This window comes from Schistocerca cancellata, chromosome 6 (assembly GCF_023864275.1).
Source record: "Schistocerca cancellata isolate TAMUIC-IGC-003103 chromosome 6, iqSchCanc2.1, whole genome shotgun sequence".
Taxonomy (NCBI): Eukaryota; Metazoa; Arthropoda; class Insecta; order Orthoptera; family Acrididae; genus Schistocerca; species Schistocerca cancellata.
The window spans coordinates 483,113,366-483,131,975 of record NC_064631.1 but is presented as its reverse complement, the minus strand read 5'-3'; the positions used below and the strand labels follow the sequence as shown (position 1 = coordinate 483,131,975).

The following is an 18,610-nucleotide window of genomic DNA, read 5'->3' as shown; positions in this document are numbered from 1 at the left end:
CATAACAAAATGATGAAGAACATCATCATAAAGCCAAAATTATACAAGAAAAAAATTTCAACTTTATAATAATTTGTGAAACACTGTCAAGGCAGAAAAAGGGTGCTCAAGATATTACGTCCCTAGTGTGGAAAACTCGATGTATTACTGGTACACTAGGCATATGCAAAATATTTAATAATCATTTTCTTTTAATAGGTGGCAAGTTGCATAAAAGTTTGTGTGATACAAGCAAGTGTACATAGCTTTTAACAGAAGGTTTTTCAAGACAGTTACAATGAATTCAACTACAGAAAACAAGACTGACTCAGTTATCAAATTAATAAAGAGCCAAGCACATGAAATATCACATACACTTAAGATGATAAGTGAATATCTATCTAGTCTGTACCTTGCCACCTGTGCAGTGTGTCTTTCAAGTGCTGCTAGTTTCCACTGAAGTTAAGTACAAATTGGTCAAACATTTTGGAAGATATAAAATCACTCATAGTATGAATTCAGGAAAACTTCATCATCAGAAAACGCATATTATGGTTCTGTGACTGAGGCATTTTCTATGTTAAATCTGCACACATACTCCATATGGCAGAGGGTACTTTGTATGACTACTAGTCATTCTCTTTCCTGTTCCACTCACGATTTCTCTTATCTTGTCTTCACAGTCCTTATTCAAAATGTTCATTTGTGGCAGTAGAATAGTTTTGCAGTCAGGTGCTAATGACAGTTCGCTGAATTTTTTTAGCGGTGTTTCATGAAAACAAAGTTGTCTTCTGTCCATGGATTCCCAAATGATATCCCAAGCAGCTCCACAATATTCTCATGCTGATCAGACTTCCTGTTAACAAATCTAGCACACAGCTGAATTGCTTCATTGTCTTTCTGTAGTTTGACACTGTGGGATCCAAAACACTCGAGCAGTACTCGAGAATGGGCTGCACTAGTGTTTTATATATGGTGTCCTTTGTAGATGAGCTACACTTTCCTAAAATTCTACCAATAAAGTACAGCTGACCATTTGTCTTCCCTAGTGGTGAATTAATGTGTTCATTGGATTTCATATAACTTTGCAACGTTACGGCTAGATATTTAATTGACGTGACTGTGTCAAGCAGCATATGTCTAATACTATATTTGAACATCACAGGACTGTTTTTCCTACTTGTATGCATTAACCCACTTTTTTTAACAGCAAACTGCCATTCATCACACCAAATAGAAATTCTGTCCAACTACAACCACTCAGTAAAGACATTTTCCTGTATACTACAGCATCATCAGCCAACAGTCAGAGATTGCTGCTCACCCTATCTATCAGATCATTCACGTATTTAGAAAACAAGAGTGGTCCTATCACACTTGCTTGGGGCACTCCTGATATTGTTGTTTCTGATGAACACTTGCCTTCCAGGACAATGCTCTGGGTGCCACTGCTTAAGAAGTCTTTCTGCCACTCATATATCAAGAACCTGTTCCACATGCTTGGACCTTCCTTAGCTGTCTGCAGTGTGACACTGTGTCAAATGTTTTCTGGAAATCTAGAAATATGAAATTTACCTGTTGCCATTCATCAATGGTTCACAGGATATTGGAGGACAAACCGAGTTTCACACAAGCAATGCTTTCTAAATCTGTGCTGATTTGTGAACAGAAACTTTTCTGTCTCAAGAAAATTTATTCTATTTAAACAGAAAATGTGCCCAAGACTTCTGCAGCAAACAAATGTTAAGGATAAAGGTCTGTAACAATATTGTGAAAAGGAAAGTTGCTACTCACCATATAGTGGAGATGCTGAGTCACAGATAGGCACAACAAAAAGACTGTCACAAATAATAGCTTTCTGCCAGTAAGGCCTTTGTCAAAATTAGACAGCAAACACACACATACACACTCATGCAAATACAACAACTCACTCACACAACTGTAGTCTCAGGCAACTGAGGCCACATTGCGACAGTTGCCTGAGACTGCAGTCGTGTGTGTGAGTTGTGTTTGCGTGAATGTGTATGTGTGTGTTTGCTGTCTAATTCTGACAAAGGCCTTACTAGCTGAAAGCTGTTATTTGAGACAGTCTTTTTGTTGTGCCTATCTGCGACTCAGAATCTCCACTATATGGTGTGTAGCAAATTTCCTTTTCACAAAATTGTTACATGCCATTCTGTGTTTTCCAAGGATGGAGGTCTGTAAGTTTGGAGGTCCATTCTTTTACCCTTTTTCCCAGATGCTTGGACCATTGCATTGGTGAGAGATTCACAATAAATACATGCTAAGTAAGGGGTCAGTGCCAAAGAGTACTCTCTGTAAAACTGAAATGGGATTCCATCCATACCTGGCAATTTATTTGTTTTCATCTCTTTTAGTTGCTTCTCAGCTTTTGGGATTTCTGTTTCTATGTCCTTCATGTGAGAGTATGTGCTATGGTGAAAAAATGGTATACCTGTACAATTCATCTGTGTGAGTGATTTTTTGAACACAAAATTTAAAAATCTTCTTTCCTCTCACTGCCTTCTATTGCCACACAAGATTGGTTTGATGAATGACTGGACAGAAGCCTTCAACCTGCTTATAGATTTTACGTAGAACCAGAATTTTCTCATATTCTTGGCAAGGTCTTCCACTAAAGTCTGACAGTCTCTGCTTCCTCAGCATTTTCCAAATTCTGTTTTGTCTTTTTCATCATTAATTCATTTACACAGCTCATAGTTCTCCAGAGCATGAATTACAATCAACTTTGCCCATAATTCCCCCATGTCCATAATATTGGAAATGATGTCCATTAATTGTTTAAATAGGATGATAACAATTATATATCTGCTCTTTCTAGCATAAATACTCTACTCCTCGTGTTGGTGGATTTCTTAACTTCAGTAATTGTGATGCCTATGATGACATCTTGTTTGCTAAACCCCATACTGACACAGCCAGAAAGGTCACAATTTCTGGTAACTATGAGGTCTAAAATATTTACATTGCGTGTGGATTATTCAATTGGCTGCTCAGCTTTTGGGAAACATATTCAGAACTAATTCGCCAGATTTTCTGTCCCTACCACCTGCAGTGAATCCATAGACATCCCAGTCTATTCTCTGCAGTTTAAAGTGGCCTCTAACTGCTAGTATCGAGATACTTCAACACTACTAGCATTAACTTTTTTTGAATGACTCCACAAATGGAACTGTGGAATCAGATGGCTGGTAAAAACACCCATTCATTAACTTGAGTTCACCTAGTTTGGTTACTAACATCCAGATAATTTCACAGTTACACTGAATTTCAACATTTATAGACACAACATTTTTGTCAACAGCAATGAATGCTCCCCCTCCATGGCACGTACTCTTGTCTTTTTGATATACATTCCATGCATGGTTAAGTATTTACAACTTTCCTGATTGCAGTAAATTGAAGAACTTTGTTAAGAATGTTGTGGCAGTTTACTGTAAAAAATTTGACAGTCAGTGTGTCTTTATTTTGTTTGTGATCTTATTTCACTCATTGTGTATTGATTGCCAAGTTTTCACCAGAGGGCTCAAACGATTGCTCAGCCTAAAAAAAACACCATATGCACCCATTGTACTCTGCTACCAAAGTAGTTGCTGCATCTGTGCAGTGCATCTCAAACCTGTCAAGGTGGGTCCTACAGTTCTGCAGCCCATAATGCAGCCAAGAAGCCGAGGGCGAGTGATATCTTACTTGTTTTAACAAAGCATTTTATACTGTTCACACTATCTTAACACAAAACAAATGAAACTCTTTACATTACTAAGGAACTTTTTGTGATGACATGTTAGTGAATGACTGTTTGCCTTTTGCGCCCCCTCCCCCCCCCCCCCCCCCCTGTTAAATCATGTTTTTAATCTGTGACCAGTTTGATTAAAATTGATCAGTTCAGTGCCACTGTACATGCAGCTTGTAACACAAGACCCTTTTAAAATTTTAATTTTGAACAAGATTTCAAGTTTTAATTTTTATGTTTCTCCAGGAAGGCAAGTGTAACACATGCTTTTTGTGGTTCTGAACAAGAATTTAACTTCCCTGTGCCTTGTCATGCCTTTACACATGCATGAGCTGCTTACATTTATGTAATGCTACATGCTTATTAGCATGAGTCTTTTTCATAATCACTTTTAGAATATGCAAGAGTTGATTGAAAAGATCTCGGCCCACCCAATAAAGGTTGTCTGTAGTCCAAATTTTTATAGTTGTTTTTCAGCATAGTCCCATTTTAGGGCCACACACTTTTGTTACCAGTGACACAGGCCCATTATACCCTCCTTGTCCTACACTGCAACCATGACATTATCAACTGATCAAATATGGGTTCCAGCTAGATATGTATTGAGCTCAGAGATGAGATGAAAGTCATGTGGAACCAAGTCACGTGAATACGGTGGGTGCTGAAGCAGTTTGAAGCCAGAGGAGTAGATGGCAGACATTACAGTAATAGTTATGTGCATGGGTGCAATGTCCTGATTGAAGAGCACATGTTTTGCCAACATCCTGATGCATTTCACTTTGATGGCCTCCCTCAAATGTGTTAGTTGGGCAGTTTAATATGCTCCACTCATTTTTTCACCTTTTTTGAGGTATTTGGCCAGGATAACCCCCCTAAAATCCCAAAAAACAAGAGACTACAACTTTTCCATGTGGTGTGACTGACTTGAACTTCTTGGGGGCCTATGAAGAGGGTTGTTTCCACTGTTCCAGTTGAACCTTGGATTTGGATTGAAAATAGTGAACCCATGAAATCCCTTTTCCCAAAACATTTGAGAAAAGTCACAAAGTCTTCCTCAGAATAGGTCAGGTTTTCAATGGACATGATATATCTCTGGCCTTTGCTTTCTGCTGTCGACATGAGACCTTGTGCGTGTCAAGTAAAACTCTTACGAAGTGTCCAATGGTTTCCTAAGATTTGCCCACTCTCTGTGCAATGTAGTGTTCTGTCACACAGTGGGGAGGATGGAAACAGAGAGGGGGGGGGGGGGTTGTACACACAGTTTCTATCATTAAGAGCAATGTTTTGCTGTCACTAGACGAGTAAATTATCAGTGAAGTCAGACAATGATTTGATAAGTAAATGAAGAGTTTTATGGGAGAAAAAAATTATAAACTGCTCATACAGGGCAAATGAAAACAATGTGAGTGCAAGGGAAATAAGCAAGTAGGTAAAGCCAATGGCAGATTTTGGTTCATTGGAAAAGGCAGAATTTAGTCTACAAAAGAGACTTCTTACAAAACATATGTGTGTCCCATCTTAGAATATTGCTCAAGTGTGTGGGACCCATACCATATAGGACTAACAGGGGATATTGAGTTATTAATATTGAATGTGTACAGTTAAGGAGTACTAACTGTCAGTAATTTCTTTGTTTTATGTGAGAATGACACAGAAATGCTGGAAAAACTTAAAATGGTAGATGTCTGAAGGTAGATGTGCAAAGTATCCCATGAAAGCCTACTTACAAAGTTTCAAAATTGAGTATTAAGTAAAGTATCTAGAAATATACTTCCAACGCCTATGTGTTTGTCCTCCTATGAACCACAAAGTCAAGATGAGACTAATTATAGTGCACTCAGAAGCATTTGAGCAGTCATTCTTCCAGTGTTCATTTGCTAATGGAACAGGAAGAAAACCTAGCATCTGATACAGTCCTAAGTATCTTCTGCTATGCACTTCATAGTTGTTGACAAAGTATACATGATTAACATAGTCATTAAGATTAGCAGTTAAAGGTTTATTGTATAGAGAGAGATGTGCAGGTTTAATTTTCAATAAGCTTCTACCAGAAATGAAAAAATTATGAGCAGTAAACCTTGAAATTTAAAACTAAATTGAAAGGCTTCATTCCAGAACACATTTTTTAAAAATTATTTGCAAGATATCCTCATAGTAAGTTCCTCCTGTTATTATGTAGTACACATATTGCTACAGATATTTTCTCTCTCTCTCTCTCTCTCTCTCTCTCTCTCTCTCTCTCTCTCCCCCCCCCCCCCCCCACTCCATCTCCCCCTTCCTCCCGTTGATGCCTGTCCCCCCCCACCCCCCAGCTACTCATACGATTTTTTCTTTTCTTTTGTTTCCAAGATTGGTATTCCATAAACTATATGTTTACTGACTTCTTGCATGAGCAAGCAGCTTTGACTCAGTTGTCCCGATGGGACCTGAGAAAATAAATATATAAAATAGGGGTTCTTGGGTTCTCCAAGAGCAACTGCAAAATGGCTAATTTCATAATAAGTTCATTTTGAGTGCATTATAATTTTAAATAATTGTTTATATTCAAAGTAGAAAGCACTCCTTCCAAGACTGCAAACATTCCAGCTGCCACATAACTATTTCAAAGATTTCTCTGTGTTAGCCAATGTGAAACTGTGATTAATAAGAAAATTAAATAGCTCAGTGTGTTATTCTTTTACACATTTGACCTAATGTGACATAGTCTCATATTTGTTTACAGTTCTGGATGAGGTTGGCACACGTGGGGGTGACCCACCCCCTGGCCCTACTGTGCTCAAGACGAGGAGCCTCCCCGCCTGGGTCAGGTCGAGATCTCGGCCTCTCTCCACAGAAGATAATCTTGCTGAGCTTTATGCTAAGGTTTGCCTTGATTCTCTTCACAGGTGGTGGGCTTTGCATTTATTGCTACGTGGTCTTTTATCATTATAATACAGAGGGATAGTGATTTTGAAATTACTCTCCATGTACTGTTGTGATGGAACAATCTTATCATAAAAATTTGCCATAAAATGATGTTGACTTTGCAGCTAGATTTATTTGTGCCTTTCACTTGTGTGAAATAGTACCATTATTAGCTAAATACATGAAAAAAAGTACAATGCAAAATGATACTGCTGGTTTTATTCTGTATTTGATAGATCTTTCAGGTATTGTCATTAGTAAGATGTGATGCTTGTGCATTTTAACAAGGGTATGAGTATAATCAATATGGAGAACTAAGTCTGTGGTTTGTTGATGTTAGAATGAGAGGAATTTTGTGAAGATAGCAGAATGAAAGGATTATACTGGACAACCTGCAAAATAGAAGCTAAAACTATGTTTCTCTCCATATAATGTGTAAAAAATATGCAGATACTTAAGTCTGCAGTTAATACTGTTTAGAATTTTATATAATTTTCTGTGCTACTCCTTTCCTGGGAGAGAAGGGGGATATGCACTAATATTGTAATTAAAATACATTCAATTTATTCATTTGTTGAGCTTCCCCTTTTAACTTAATTATTCGGCCTGAAATTTTATATTGTGTGGTGCAACAGTATAGAGTTCTTAGCCAATTTAGAGACAGTTAAACTCTGCTGAATGTAGCAGAGAGACAGAAGAAGATGTAGGTTTTAGTGACCATCTTGCTCAAATAGTAAGCTTAAAAATGAAAGGCAGTATTATAAACAACATGTCTGTAAGAGGAGGTATAATCAGGATATTGTAGGTATTGGAGGTATATTCAGGATATTGTAAACTACTTCAACAGCTTATCTCAGAAAGAAAAATGGTCACACATGTATAAAATTAATGGTATCGATGAAAAATTCAACACTTTCATCGATATGTTAACGGTTAACCCATTTCTTTCAGATTGCCTTCCCACTGAGACCTGTAACCATAAGAGGGAGTTCTAGAACAAACAGCTAGTTCACGTGGGGGAATAAGGCTTTCATGCCATAATAAAAGACTACTTCATGAAATGAGTAAATTAAAAAATTCCTCACTTGAAATACACGTACACTATAAAAAAATACTACAGAATACTAAGAAAAGTAATAAGGGCAGCAAAAATAATGCATAATGACAAATACATTTATAATTTTGCTAATAAACTCAAGGCTGTTTGGAGTGCTTTAAAAAAGAATTTAGTGAACACAGACTATCCTGCAAAAATATAACACTATCATAAAAAATAAAAAGGTGACAAACCCATTAAAAGTAGCTAACTCTTCTAACAATTTTATCACATGTGTTGCTGATAATATGACACAGTCAAACTTACATAAGAGCACCCAAGCCAGTGAATACAAAATAAGTGCTTGTAGAGGATCAACGTATGTCAGTTCTGTCTCACATAATGAAGTAGCTAATGGAATAAAAGAACCAAAAAATTCCAACTCTGCAGACACTAATGGTGTCCGTGCAACAATCTTACAGAAGAGTGAATCAGACCTAACTGAAATACTTACACTCTTACATGACTGCACACTGCATGCAGGCACTTTCCTTCGAAACACCTTAAGTCACTCTATTACATAAAAAAAGGTGAGAAAGATAATGTAAGTAACTACAGACACATCAGAACTTCCTCTTGCATTTCAAAAATATTAGAAAAAGTTATGTATGACAAACTTATGAAATTTGTAAATAAAAACAATATCCTACGCTATGAACAACATTGGTTCAGAAATAAGAGGTCAACAACAAGTGCTATTTATGAGTTCATCAATTCCATATTAAGCCTAGTGGACAAGAAACAGGACTCAATGGGAATACTTATTGACCTGTAATAAGATTTTGACATGATGAACCATTAGATTCTGCTGTCAAAGCTTGAAAAATGTGTAATTCAAGATCTGTCCAACAACTGGATCAGTTCCTTGCTGAGCTATCATAAGCAGGCACTGTGCATTAAGCACACAAATATCCATCTAAAAACTGTATCTGAACATTTATCAGACTGTAAACAAATTAAATATGGTGTACCTCAAAGATCAGTAATGGGACCCCTTCTGTTCATTCTGTATACAAATGATCTCAGGTTAAATGTTGATGCGTATAGAACAATAATATTTGCAGATGACACCACAGTTCTACTAAAAGGAGACAGCAAAGAAAAATTACAGCAGTCAGTAAACACTGTCACAAAACAACTTAGCAGAAGGCCATGGAATACTCAATTTGTAATAAAGAGTAAAAAAGCCCATTGCACTACAATTTCACAATGCTCCAAACAAGGATACATTTATCCCATTGGTCTCTATCAATGATGAACTAGTTAGTAACAGTACTGAAACCAAATTCCTAGGACTCTGGTTGCAGAGCCATGTAAAATGGAATAAGCATACTGAATACCCTAATACAGAACTGAGCATGACATGTTACCTTCTTTGCTCACTAAAATCATGCTGTAGTGAGAAAACAGCAATGAATGTATATCACACCTATTTCCTCTCTTGCCTTAAATGTGGAGTCACTTTCTGAAGAAACTCTAAAATAGCTAATATCACTGTCAAACTACAAAAAAAGGGCCATTAGAATCATGTTTGGATTCAAATCTAGAGACTCTTGCAAACCTCTGTTAAAGATTTCTATTATTCCTCCATTGCCTTGTGTATACGTCATGGAAACCCTTATATTCTTTAAAATAAGTGTAATACGCAAGGACTGGGGACTACAAAAATACTGTGATATACATGATCACTTTACCAGACGAAACAAAAATTCACGTATAACCCAAATCAGCATATCTCTGTGCCAAAAAGGTACTTTCCACACGGAAGTTAAACTTGATAACAAACTTCCTGAAAATATTAAAGCAATTATTGAGGTCAAAACCTTTGGAAAATCTGTAAAGTCAAATTTACAGCATTACTGCTTTTACTCCATTGAAGAATATTTAAATTTATGAAGTGTTTTTATAAATTCTTAATGTCTAAAGTGCTTTATTGTAACCTTAAATAAGTACGTTTAAAATCACTTTCAGAACTTTACTTATAACTTGACCTGTCGAATGTCTTATGCACAAGGTGCTTCTGTAGACAATAGGACCAATACAATACAATACAATACTTTTTTACTTGCTCAGAGACGTTTGTGGTAATTGAACTTCTCAGAGCAGAATTACGCTCAATTTGCAACCTTCATATACACTCCTGGAAATTGAAATAAGAACACCGTGAATTCATTGTCCCAGGAAGGGGAAACTTTATTGACACATTCCTGGGGTCAGATACATCACATGATCACACTGACAGAACCACAGGCACATAGACACAGGCAACAGAGCATGCACAATGTCGGCACTAGTACAGTGTATATCCACCTTTCGTAGCAATGCAGGCTGCTATTCTCCCATGGAGACGATCGTAGAGATGCTGGATGTAGTCCTGTGGAACGGCTTGCCATGCCATTTCCACCTGGCGCCTCAGTTGGACCAGCGTTCGTGCTGGACGTGCAGACCGCGTGAGACGACGCTTCATCCAGTCCCAAACATGCTCAATGGGGGACAGATCCGGAGATCTTGCTGGCCAGGGTAGTTGACTTACACCTTCTAGAGCACATTGGGTGGCACGGGATACATGCGGACGTGCATTGTCCTGTTGGAACAGCAAGTTCCCTTGCCGGTCTAGGAATGGTAGAACGATGGGTTCGATGACGGTTTCGATGTACCGTGCACTATTCAGTGTCCCCTCGACGATCACCAGTGGTGTACGGCCAGTGTAGGAGATCGCTCCCCACACCATGATGCCGGGTGTTGGCCCTGTGTGCCTCGGTCGTATGCAGTCCTGATTGTGGCGCTCACCTGCACGGCGCCAAACACGCATACGACCATCATTGGCACCAAGGCAGAAGCGACTCTCATCGCTGAAGACGACACGTCTCCATTCGTCCCTCCATTCACGCCTGTCGCGACACCACTGGAGGCGGGCTGCACGATGTTGGGGCGTGAGCGGAAGATGGCCTAACGGTGTGCAGGACCGTAGCCCAGCTTCATGGAGACGGTTGCGAATGGTCCTCGCCGATACCCCAGAAGCAACAGTGTCCCTAATTTGCTGGGAAGTGGCGGTGCGGTCCCCTACGGCACTGCGTAGGATCCTACGGTCTTGGCGTGCATTCGTGTGTCGCTGCGGTCCGGTCCCAGGTCGACGGGCACGTGCACCTTCCGCCGACCACTGGTGACAACATCGATGTACTGTGGAGACCTCACGCCCCACGTGTTGAGCAATTCGGCGGTACGTCCACCCGGCCTCCTGCATGCCCACTATACGCCCTCGCTCAAAGTCCGTCAACTGCACATACGGTTCACGTCCACGCTGTCGCGGCATGCTACCAGTGTTAAAGACAGCGATGGAGCTCCGTATGCCACGGCAAACTGGCTGACACTGACGGCGGCGGTGCACAAATGCTGCGCAGCTAGCGCCATTCGACGGCCAACACCGCGGTTCCTGGTGTGTCCGCTGTGCCGTGCGTGTGATCATTGCTTGTACAGCCCTCTCGCAGTGTCCGGAGCAAGTATGGTGGGTCCGACACACCGGTGTCAATGTGTTCTTTTTTCCATTTCCAGGAGTGTATATCACTGTCATGCATATCTTAGAGTCACAAGTGCTCTAAGATCACAGGTGTGTTTAAGTAACGCTTAATCATTTACCATTCCAAGAAAAGTTGTGGAAATAATTTCTTTGGTTGTAATGGGGAGATTAATGCAAGGTTCTCTGCAGGGACCATGTGTAAAAAGTATCTTTGCAGTATGGAATCAGTATAATGTGAAACCAATCTGACTAGAACAGTGTCAGGGGTGATTTTCATAACCCACACATTTCACGTCTCCATAGAATCTCCTCTTTGGGGGTGCCTGTTGAGCATATTGTAAGGTTACCCATTTATCATAAAAATTGTTTTGGGATATATAGGGCACTGCAGATTTTGCACAAAGATAATATTAACTTTTAAATATTTGAACCATGTTTTTCTCATCTGATCATTCTCAATTGTAATGCAGAAAAATGTGGCAAATGGCATCCTACTGTGGAACACTTACTGGAGTTTTAGTTTATATACAGTACGTGATCATTGGTAATGCTAGAATTCAATATGGTATTGGGCCACCCTTAGCCTTGATGATAGCTTCCACTCTTGCAGACATACATTCAGTCAAGTGCTGGAAGGTTTCTTAGGGAATGGCAGCCCATTCTTCATGGAGTGCTGCACTGAGGAGAGGTATCGATGTTGGTCGGTGAGGCCTGATACGCTCCTTACACCAAGTGAGGCGTCATTTGGCATTTACCGGCGTCATGTGTGGCTTTTGAGCAGCCGCTTGATCGTGAAATCCAAGTTTTCTCACCTCCCACCTAACTGTCATAGTACTTGCAGTGGATCCTGATGCAGTATGTAATTCCTGTGTGATGGTCTGGATAGATGTCTGCCTATTACACATTACGACCCTCTTCAACTGCCGGCAGTCACTGTCAGTCAACAGATGAGGTCGGCCTGTACACTTTTGTGCTGTACATGTCCATTCACATTGCCACTTCACTATCACTTGGGAAACAGTGGACCTTGGGATGTTTAGGAGTATGGAAATGTAGTCTGTTACCCCCGGAAACCATCCTCATAACCATTGATGCCACTTCCTTATACACAAATATTCTGCACGTCCAGGGCCTCGCTGCGACGGAGCACTTCCTTTCATGCCGATCACCTGCCACCCTACCTAAAACCTCTTTCCTCATTACCTTAGCCAGCTTCATCCTAACCCACAACTTCTTCACTTTTGAAGGCCAGACCAACCAACAATTAAAGGGACAGCCATGGGTACCAGGATGGCCCCCTCGTACGCCAACCTGTTCATGGGTCGCTTAGAGCAAGCCTTCTTGGTTACCCAGGCCTGCAAACCCAAAGTTTGGTACAGATTTATTGATGACATCTTCATGATCTGGATTCACAGTGAAGAAGAACTCCAGAATTTCGTCTCCAACCTCAACTCCTTTGGTTCCATCAGATTCACCTGGTCCTACTCTAAATCCCATACCACTTTCCTTAACGTTGACCTCCATCTATCCAATGGCCAGCTTCACATGTCCGTCCACATCAAACCCACCAACAAGCAACAGTACCTCCATTATGACAGCTGCCACCCATTCCACATCAAACGGTCCCTTCCCTACAGCCTAGGTCTTCGTGGCAAAGTCCGGAATCCCTGAACCATTACACCAACAACCTGAAAACAGCTTTCGCATCCCGCAACTACCCTCCCGACCTGGTACAGAAGCAATTAACCAGAGCCACTTCCTCATCCCTTCAAACCCAGAACCTCCCACAGAACAACCCCAAAAGTGCCCCACTTGTGACAGGGTACTTTCCGGGACTGGATCAGACTCTGAATGTGGCTCTCCAGCAGGGATACGACTTCCTCAAATCCTGCCCTGAAATGAGATCCATACTTCATGAAATCCTCCCCACTCCACCAAGAGTGTCTTTCCGCCGTCCACCTAACCTTCGTAACCTCTTAGTTCATCCCTATGAAATCCCCAAACCACCTTCCCTACCCTCTGGCTCCTACCCTTGTAACCGCCCCCGGTGTAAAACCTGTCCCATGCACCCTCCCACCACCACCTACTCCAGTCCTGTAACCTGGAAGGTGTACACGATCAAAGGCAGAGCCACGTGTGAAAGCACCCACGTGATTTACCAACTGACCTGCCTACACTGTGAAGCATTCTATGTGGGAATGACCAGCAACAAACTGTCCATTCGCATGAATGGACACAGGCAGACAGTGTTTGTTGGTAATGAGGATCACCCTGTGGCTAAACATGCCTTGGTGCACGGCCAGCACATCTTGGCACAGTGTTACACTGTCCAGGTTATCTGGATACTTCCCACTAACACCAATCTGTCAGAACTCCGGAGATGCGAACTTGCCCTTCAGTATATCCTCTCTTCTCGTTATCCACCAGGCCTCAACCTTCGCTAATTTCTAGTTGCCGCCACTCATACCTCACCTGTCTTTCAACAACATCTTTGCCTCTTTACTTCCACCTCGACTGACATCTCTGCCCAAACTCTTTGCCTTTACAAATGTCTGCTTGTGTCTGTGTATATGCGGGTGGATATGTGTGTGTGTGTGTGTGCGCGAGTGTATACCTGTCCTTTTTTCCCCCTAAGGTAAGTCTTTCCGTTCCCGGGATTGGAATGACTCCTTACCCTCTCCCTTAAAACCCACATCCTTTCGTCTTTCCCTCTCCTTCCCTCTTTCCTGACGAAGCAACCGTTTGTTGCGAAAGCTTGAATTTTGTGTGTATGTTTGTGTTTGTTTGTGTGTCTATCGACCTGCCAGCACTTTTGTTTGGTAAGTCTCATCATCTTTCTTTTTAGATATATTTTTTCCCACGTGGAATGTTTCCCTCTACCAATGGTTGCCTCATCAGGAAAGAGGAAAGGAGAGGGAAAGACAAAAGGATTTGGGTTTTAAGGGAGAGGGTAAGGAGTCATTCCAATCCCGGGAGCGGAAAGACTTACCTTAGGGGGAAAAAAGGACAGGTATACACTCGCACACACACACATATCCATCCACATATATATATATTTGTTTTACTTGAAATGAAAGAATTTTAAATCTGTATAAACATGTGGATTTAGTGTAAACACTACTATCTGTACATGTCTCATACCAGTGTTAAACCTGTATCCTGTCTCAGATGACATAATTAATAGGAAACCATACATTGGCTTTGGAAAAGCAACACACTGAACATTGTCAATGCCCTCATGTACTATACAGCAAATGAGAAATAATATATAAAATTATTTGTAACAATGGAGGCCACATAACATTAAGCATATGTTTGATCTTAAATTTTCCACATATTCCCTATTATATGTGTGATAATGAGTTATCACATTTAACTTAAATTATTATGAGCTTAATTAATTATATTACTAATTCTCATTTGTTTTTGTCTTTCAGGTGAACTTCAGCAAGAAGAGAAAAAACAGAATGAGAAATGATGAGGCTGCCATCATTGCTCTCAGTAAATCAAGGAGTCAGTATTTACATAAAGACACAGATTCTTTGGTTGATAATGAAGCAGTAATAGTGTATGATGAACGGACTGCTCTGTGAGAAGATAATATTTTCCTTCATTCTCCTGTCCTTCACTCTCCAGCTGAAGCAGTGGAACTTTTGTGCAAAAAGTCTCAGTGACAAATGATTGTACACAAAATGTCTGAGAATGTTTGCATTGTTATGCCAGTGATGATAAAATTTAATTTTTGTTCTGGAAGTTTGATAACAGCTCTGATGAAAGCAGAGACAGGAACATAAGAAAGGCTTTTGGAAGTTCTTTTGAGAGAACATGCAAAAGTCTCAGAGGCCGTTTTCTGAATGTTTGAAAAGAGTGAGGAGATAAGTTATTTTCTGAGTATAAATTTCATTAAAACTATCTTTGTTAGACAGTTCCACCGATAGTGTAGAGTTTTTCTCTAATGATGTGACTTTTGAGCTATTACTACAAAGATGATAACAAAATACCATATAAAAGCCATCTGTATTTTAGGTAATTTCTGTTGCTTTCACTATTTGACAGAAGACCACAGCAACAAACTATGAAAAAAATATGCTGGAACTAAGCTTTTATAAAAGTTCTGAGATGATTGTGTAATCATCAGCATACTTAGTTATTGTAATGTAAGTTTCCCTCTACTAAGCTGGGGCAGTTTAGAGAAATAACATTCAAAACACAAGTGACTACTTTGTTTCAAAACTTCCCTTGTGTAGCTCCCCATAAATAAAGTTTACATTCTGAGGAGTGAGTATCCAGTGTTAATAGTCAAGGCAGCATAAGATGATCCCTGACAGCTAAGAGTGCTTTCAATTGCTAGGTGCAGGTGGCTGCGGGTGAAAACAATAGCCATCAATAGAGCTGAGACAACAGTGAGGCATTGCCACAGAGACATTTACAAAACCGTGTTGTGTGATTGGTTGAAGTGGATGTGCGAAGCAGTTGCGCCCAGCCTCCTGTAACTATCATGGATCACATGACCCTGACTCTATTATACTAATATTGAAAATATGAAGTATTTTTCATTCTCGACAAATTATGTCGTAGAAATATGAAAAAAAGTCATCTGCTTTAAGTGGCATAATTGTTTTGTGGAATAAACTATTATGTTGTAAATCACAGTCAACAATATTTTTAATGAACAGTATGAGTTAGCAAGACAATCAAAGCTAGTGCTATGACGTACTCTGTAAATAATAGAAAACATCTTCGCAATACATATCACCATATTTTTCAAAATTATCATCTTGTTCATCTTGGATAGCAGCTAAAAACAGTCACTCATAGAGGGCAACCCCACATATCAATGGACTGTCAATAATAACACCCAGACTGTGATATCATAAGTTTGCTAAAGTAACCATTTGTGTCAATTCTTGGTAAATATGTAAAAGAAAAAAGATTAAAAAGTGTGAATTGTGAGTATGCAACTGAATGATGAGCTTGAATCAACAATAGTAATGTATTTATCATCCTAATTTCTAGTCATGCTCAATAGAAGCAGATTGTGTAAATAAAGTTGGAATGGAATAGCACAAATTCTTATCCTTTTTCTGAATTATAATGCTTTACATAAAGCATTTGTCTGAAGTATATATTTAATCAATTACAAAGTGAGATTTTTTTCTATCTTCGGTCCAAAGTGATGATAGTGATTACTGGACAATTTTGAACAGTGTAAACGTTTGTAAATATGCTGTCTTTGCACATTCTTTCACTGGAAAGCAATATGACTGATAATTGGCAGGAACATTGTATCTGCTATCTGCACTTACTGACATTTGGTTTCTGAATGACTTTTCTCAGAGTAATAAAGGAGATTTTTAATTAGATACAAATGTTTCTCTTTTTGGAATTTTTATCTCTTGATGACAGAATACATGCAGGAATTGTGTTTACCAGATGTCTTTAAGTATAAAAGTATTTGATAGTAGGACAATAAGACTATAATGTGTATTTTAAGTAGATCAATAAGCAGGATATAATATATAGCTAAGTAGTTGAAATTACAATGTAATGGGCCTATTAACTGTGATTGAGACACAGAAAGTACAAGATCCTGTATCAATTCTGAGGTAAAAGTCACTTTTTTGTACTAATTCTAGTTGCAGAACTTTGATAATATAAATAAAATTGTCTGGCTTCCAAAACAGACACATTCAGGTATTCCTGTCAGGACTGATGATGAAACATAAAATATTTGCAATAAAAGTTATATATATATTTCAATATGTAATTGCTGTAATTGATCATTGGAGCAAATAATGATCTCACAAAACTATTTACAATGTTGATTTATTTTGATTTTGAAAACTATTGCTGCCACACCTTTAAAAAGTATTAGATTGGATTAGATTTACTTTCATTCCAATTGAGCCGTAGTGAGGAGGTCCTCCAGGATGTAGAACATGTCAGAAAAACAATAATACATGACAAATATTTACAACTGAAACAAATAAGCTAATGTACCTTCCACAGGTCCCAAGTGGAATGATCATCATTTTTGTAATGAACACTATATGAAAGAATCATTTTACAAACACTAATGCACTGAATTTAAAATAAAAAAGTTTTTTATTTATAAGGTAATAAACAAGTAATAGAACTACTATCATACTTATTTACAATGAACACATTACTACACTGAAATGGTACGGAATTTAGATTGTACTTTCACACACACACACACACACACACACACACACACACACACACACTTATTTACAATGAACACATTACTGCACTGTAATTGTGCAGATGGTTCTACCGAGAAATTCATCAATGGAGTAGAAGCAGTTGGCCACCAATAAATCCTTAGGCTTCTCTTAAACTGAATTTCATTGGTTGTTAAGCTTTTTATGACTGCTGGTAAGTTACTGAAAATTTGTGTTCCTGAATAATGCAGAACTTTATGTAAAAGAGTAAGTGACTTTAAATCCTTGTGAAGATTATTCTTATTTCCAGTATTGATTCCATGAATTGAGCTGTTGGTTTGAAAAAGTGATATATTTTTAATGACAAATATCATTAAGGAATAAATATATTGGGAAGCAGTAGTTAGTATCCCTAGTTCCCCAAACAGGCTTCTGCAGGATGTTCTTGAGTTCACACCACATATAACTCTTACTGCACATTGTTGTGCCCTGAAAACTTTAGCTTGGCTTGATGAATTACCCCAAAAAATAATCCCATATGACATTATGGAATGGAAGTAAGCATAGTATGCCAGCTTTTTCATTTATATATCCCCTATGTCTGACACAATTCGCATTGCAAATAGAGATTTGTTAAGACGCTTCGGCAGTTCTGTGGTGTGCTCCTCCCAGTTGAATTCATTATCAAGCTGTAATCCCAAGAATTTAACACTGTCCACTTCCTCTGTCTGCTTGTCATTGTATGTTAGGCATATACTCATGGGACATGCCTTACAAGTTCTGAACTGCGTGTAGTGTGTTTTTTCAAAGTTTACTGACAAAGAATTGGCTAGGAACCAGATCATAAAGCTTTACAATTATACATGTACGAAAAAGGTACATTTCATATTAAACGCTTCTTCTTGCATCAACTGGCACAGATGTTTTGCATTTAATTATAGAAAATACATTGAATGCCCTGCTGCATTTCTTTTTCCTGTTAACTGCTTATCAGCTTAGAGGCCATCCAGAGACAACTGATAATGATCTTTGAATACAATAGTCACTTTGAATGTGATAGTGACTTTGTAAGCCAAGAATAAATTAACAAGAAAAATAAATGCAGGAAAACACAAATAGATCAGATCAGATCAGATCATTTTTTTTTTTTTGTTCTTAAACAGTGTATTTCTTTA

General features: G+C 39.0%; 1 protein-coding gene across 1 annotated transcript in view; it reads left to right on the top strand.

The window, feature by feature from the left end:
- The window catches only part of LOC126088398 (uncharacterized), a 160,738-nt gene extending 143,676 nt beyond the window's left edge, over window positions 1–17,062 (top strand). The window contains exons 7-8 of the mRNA XM_049906537.1: window positions 6,456–6,595; window positions 14,688–17,062. Of these exons, the coding sequence (XP_049762494.1) occupies window positions 6,456–6,595; window positions 14,688–14,843 (296 nt within the window). The 3' untranslated portion in view covers window positions 14,844–17,062. The remainder of the gene's footprint in view (window positions 1–6,455; window positions 6,596–14,687) is intronic.
- The last annotated feature ends 1,548 nt before the right edge of the window (window positions 17,063–18,610 follow it).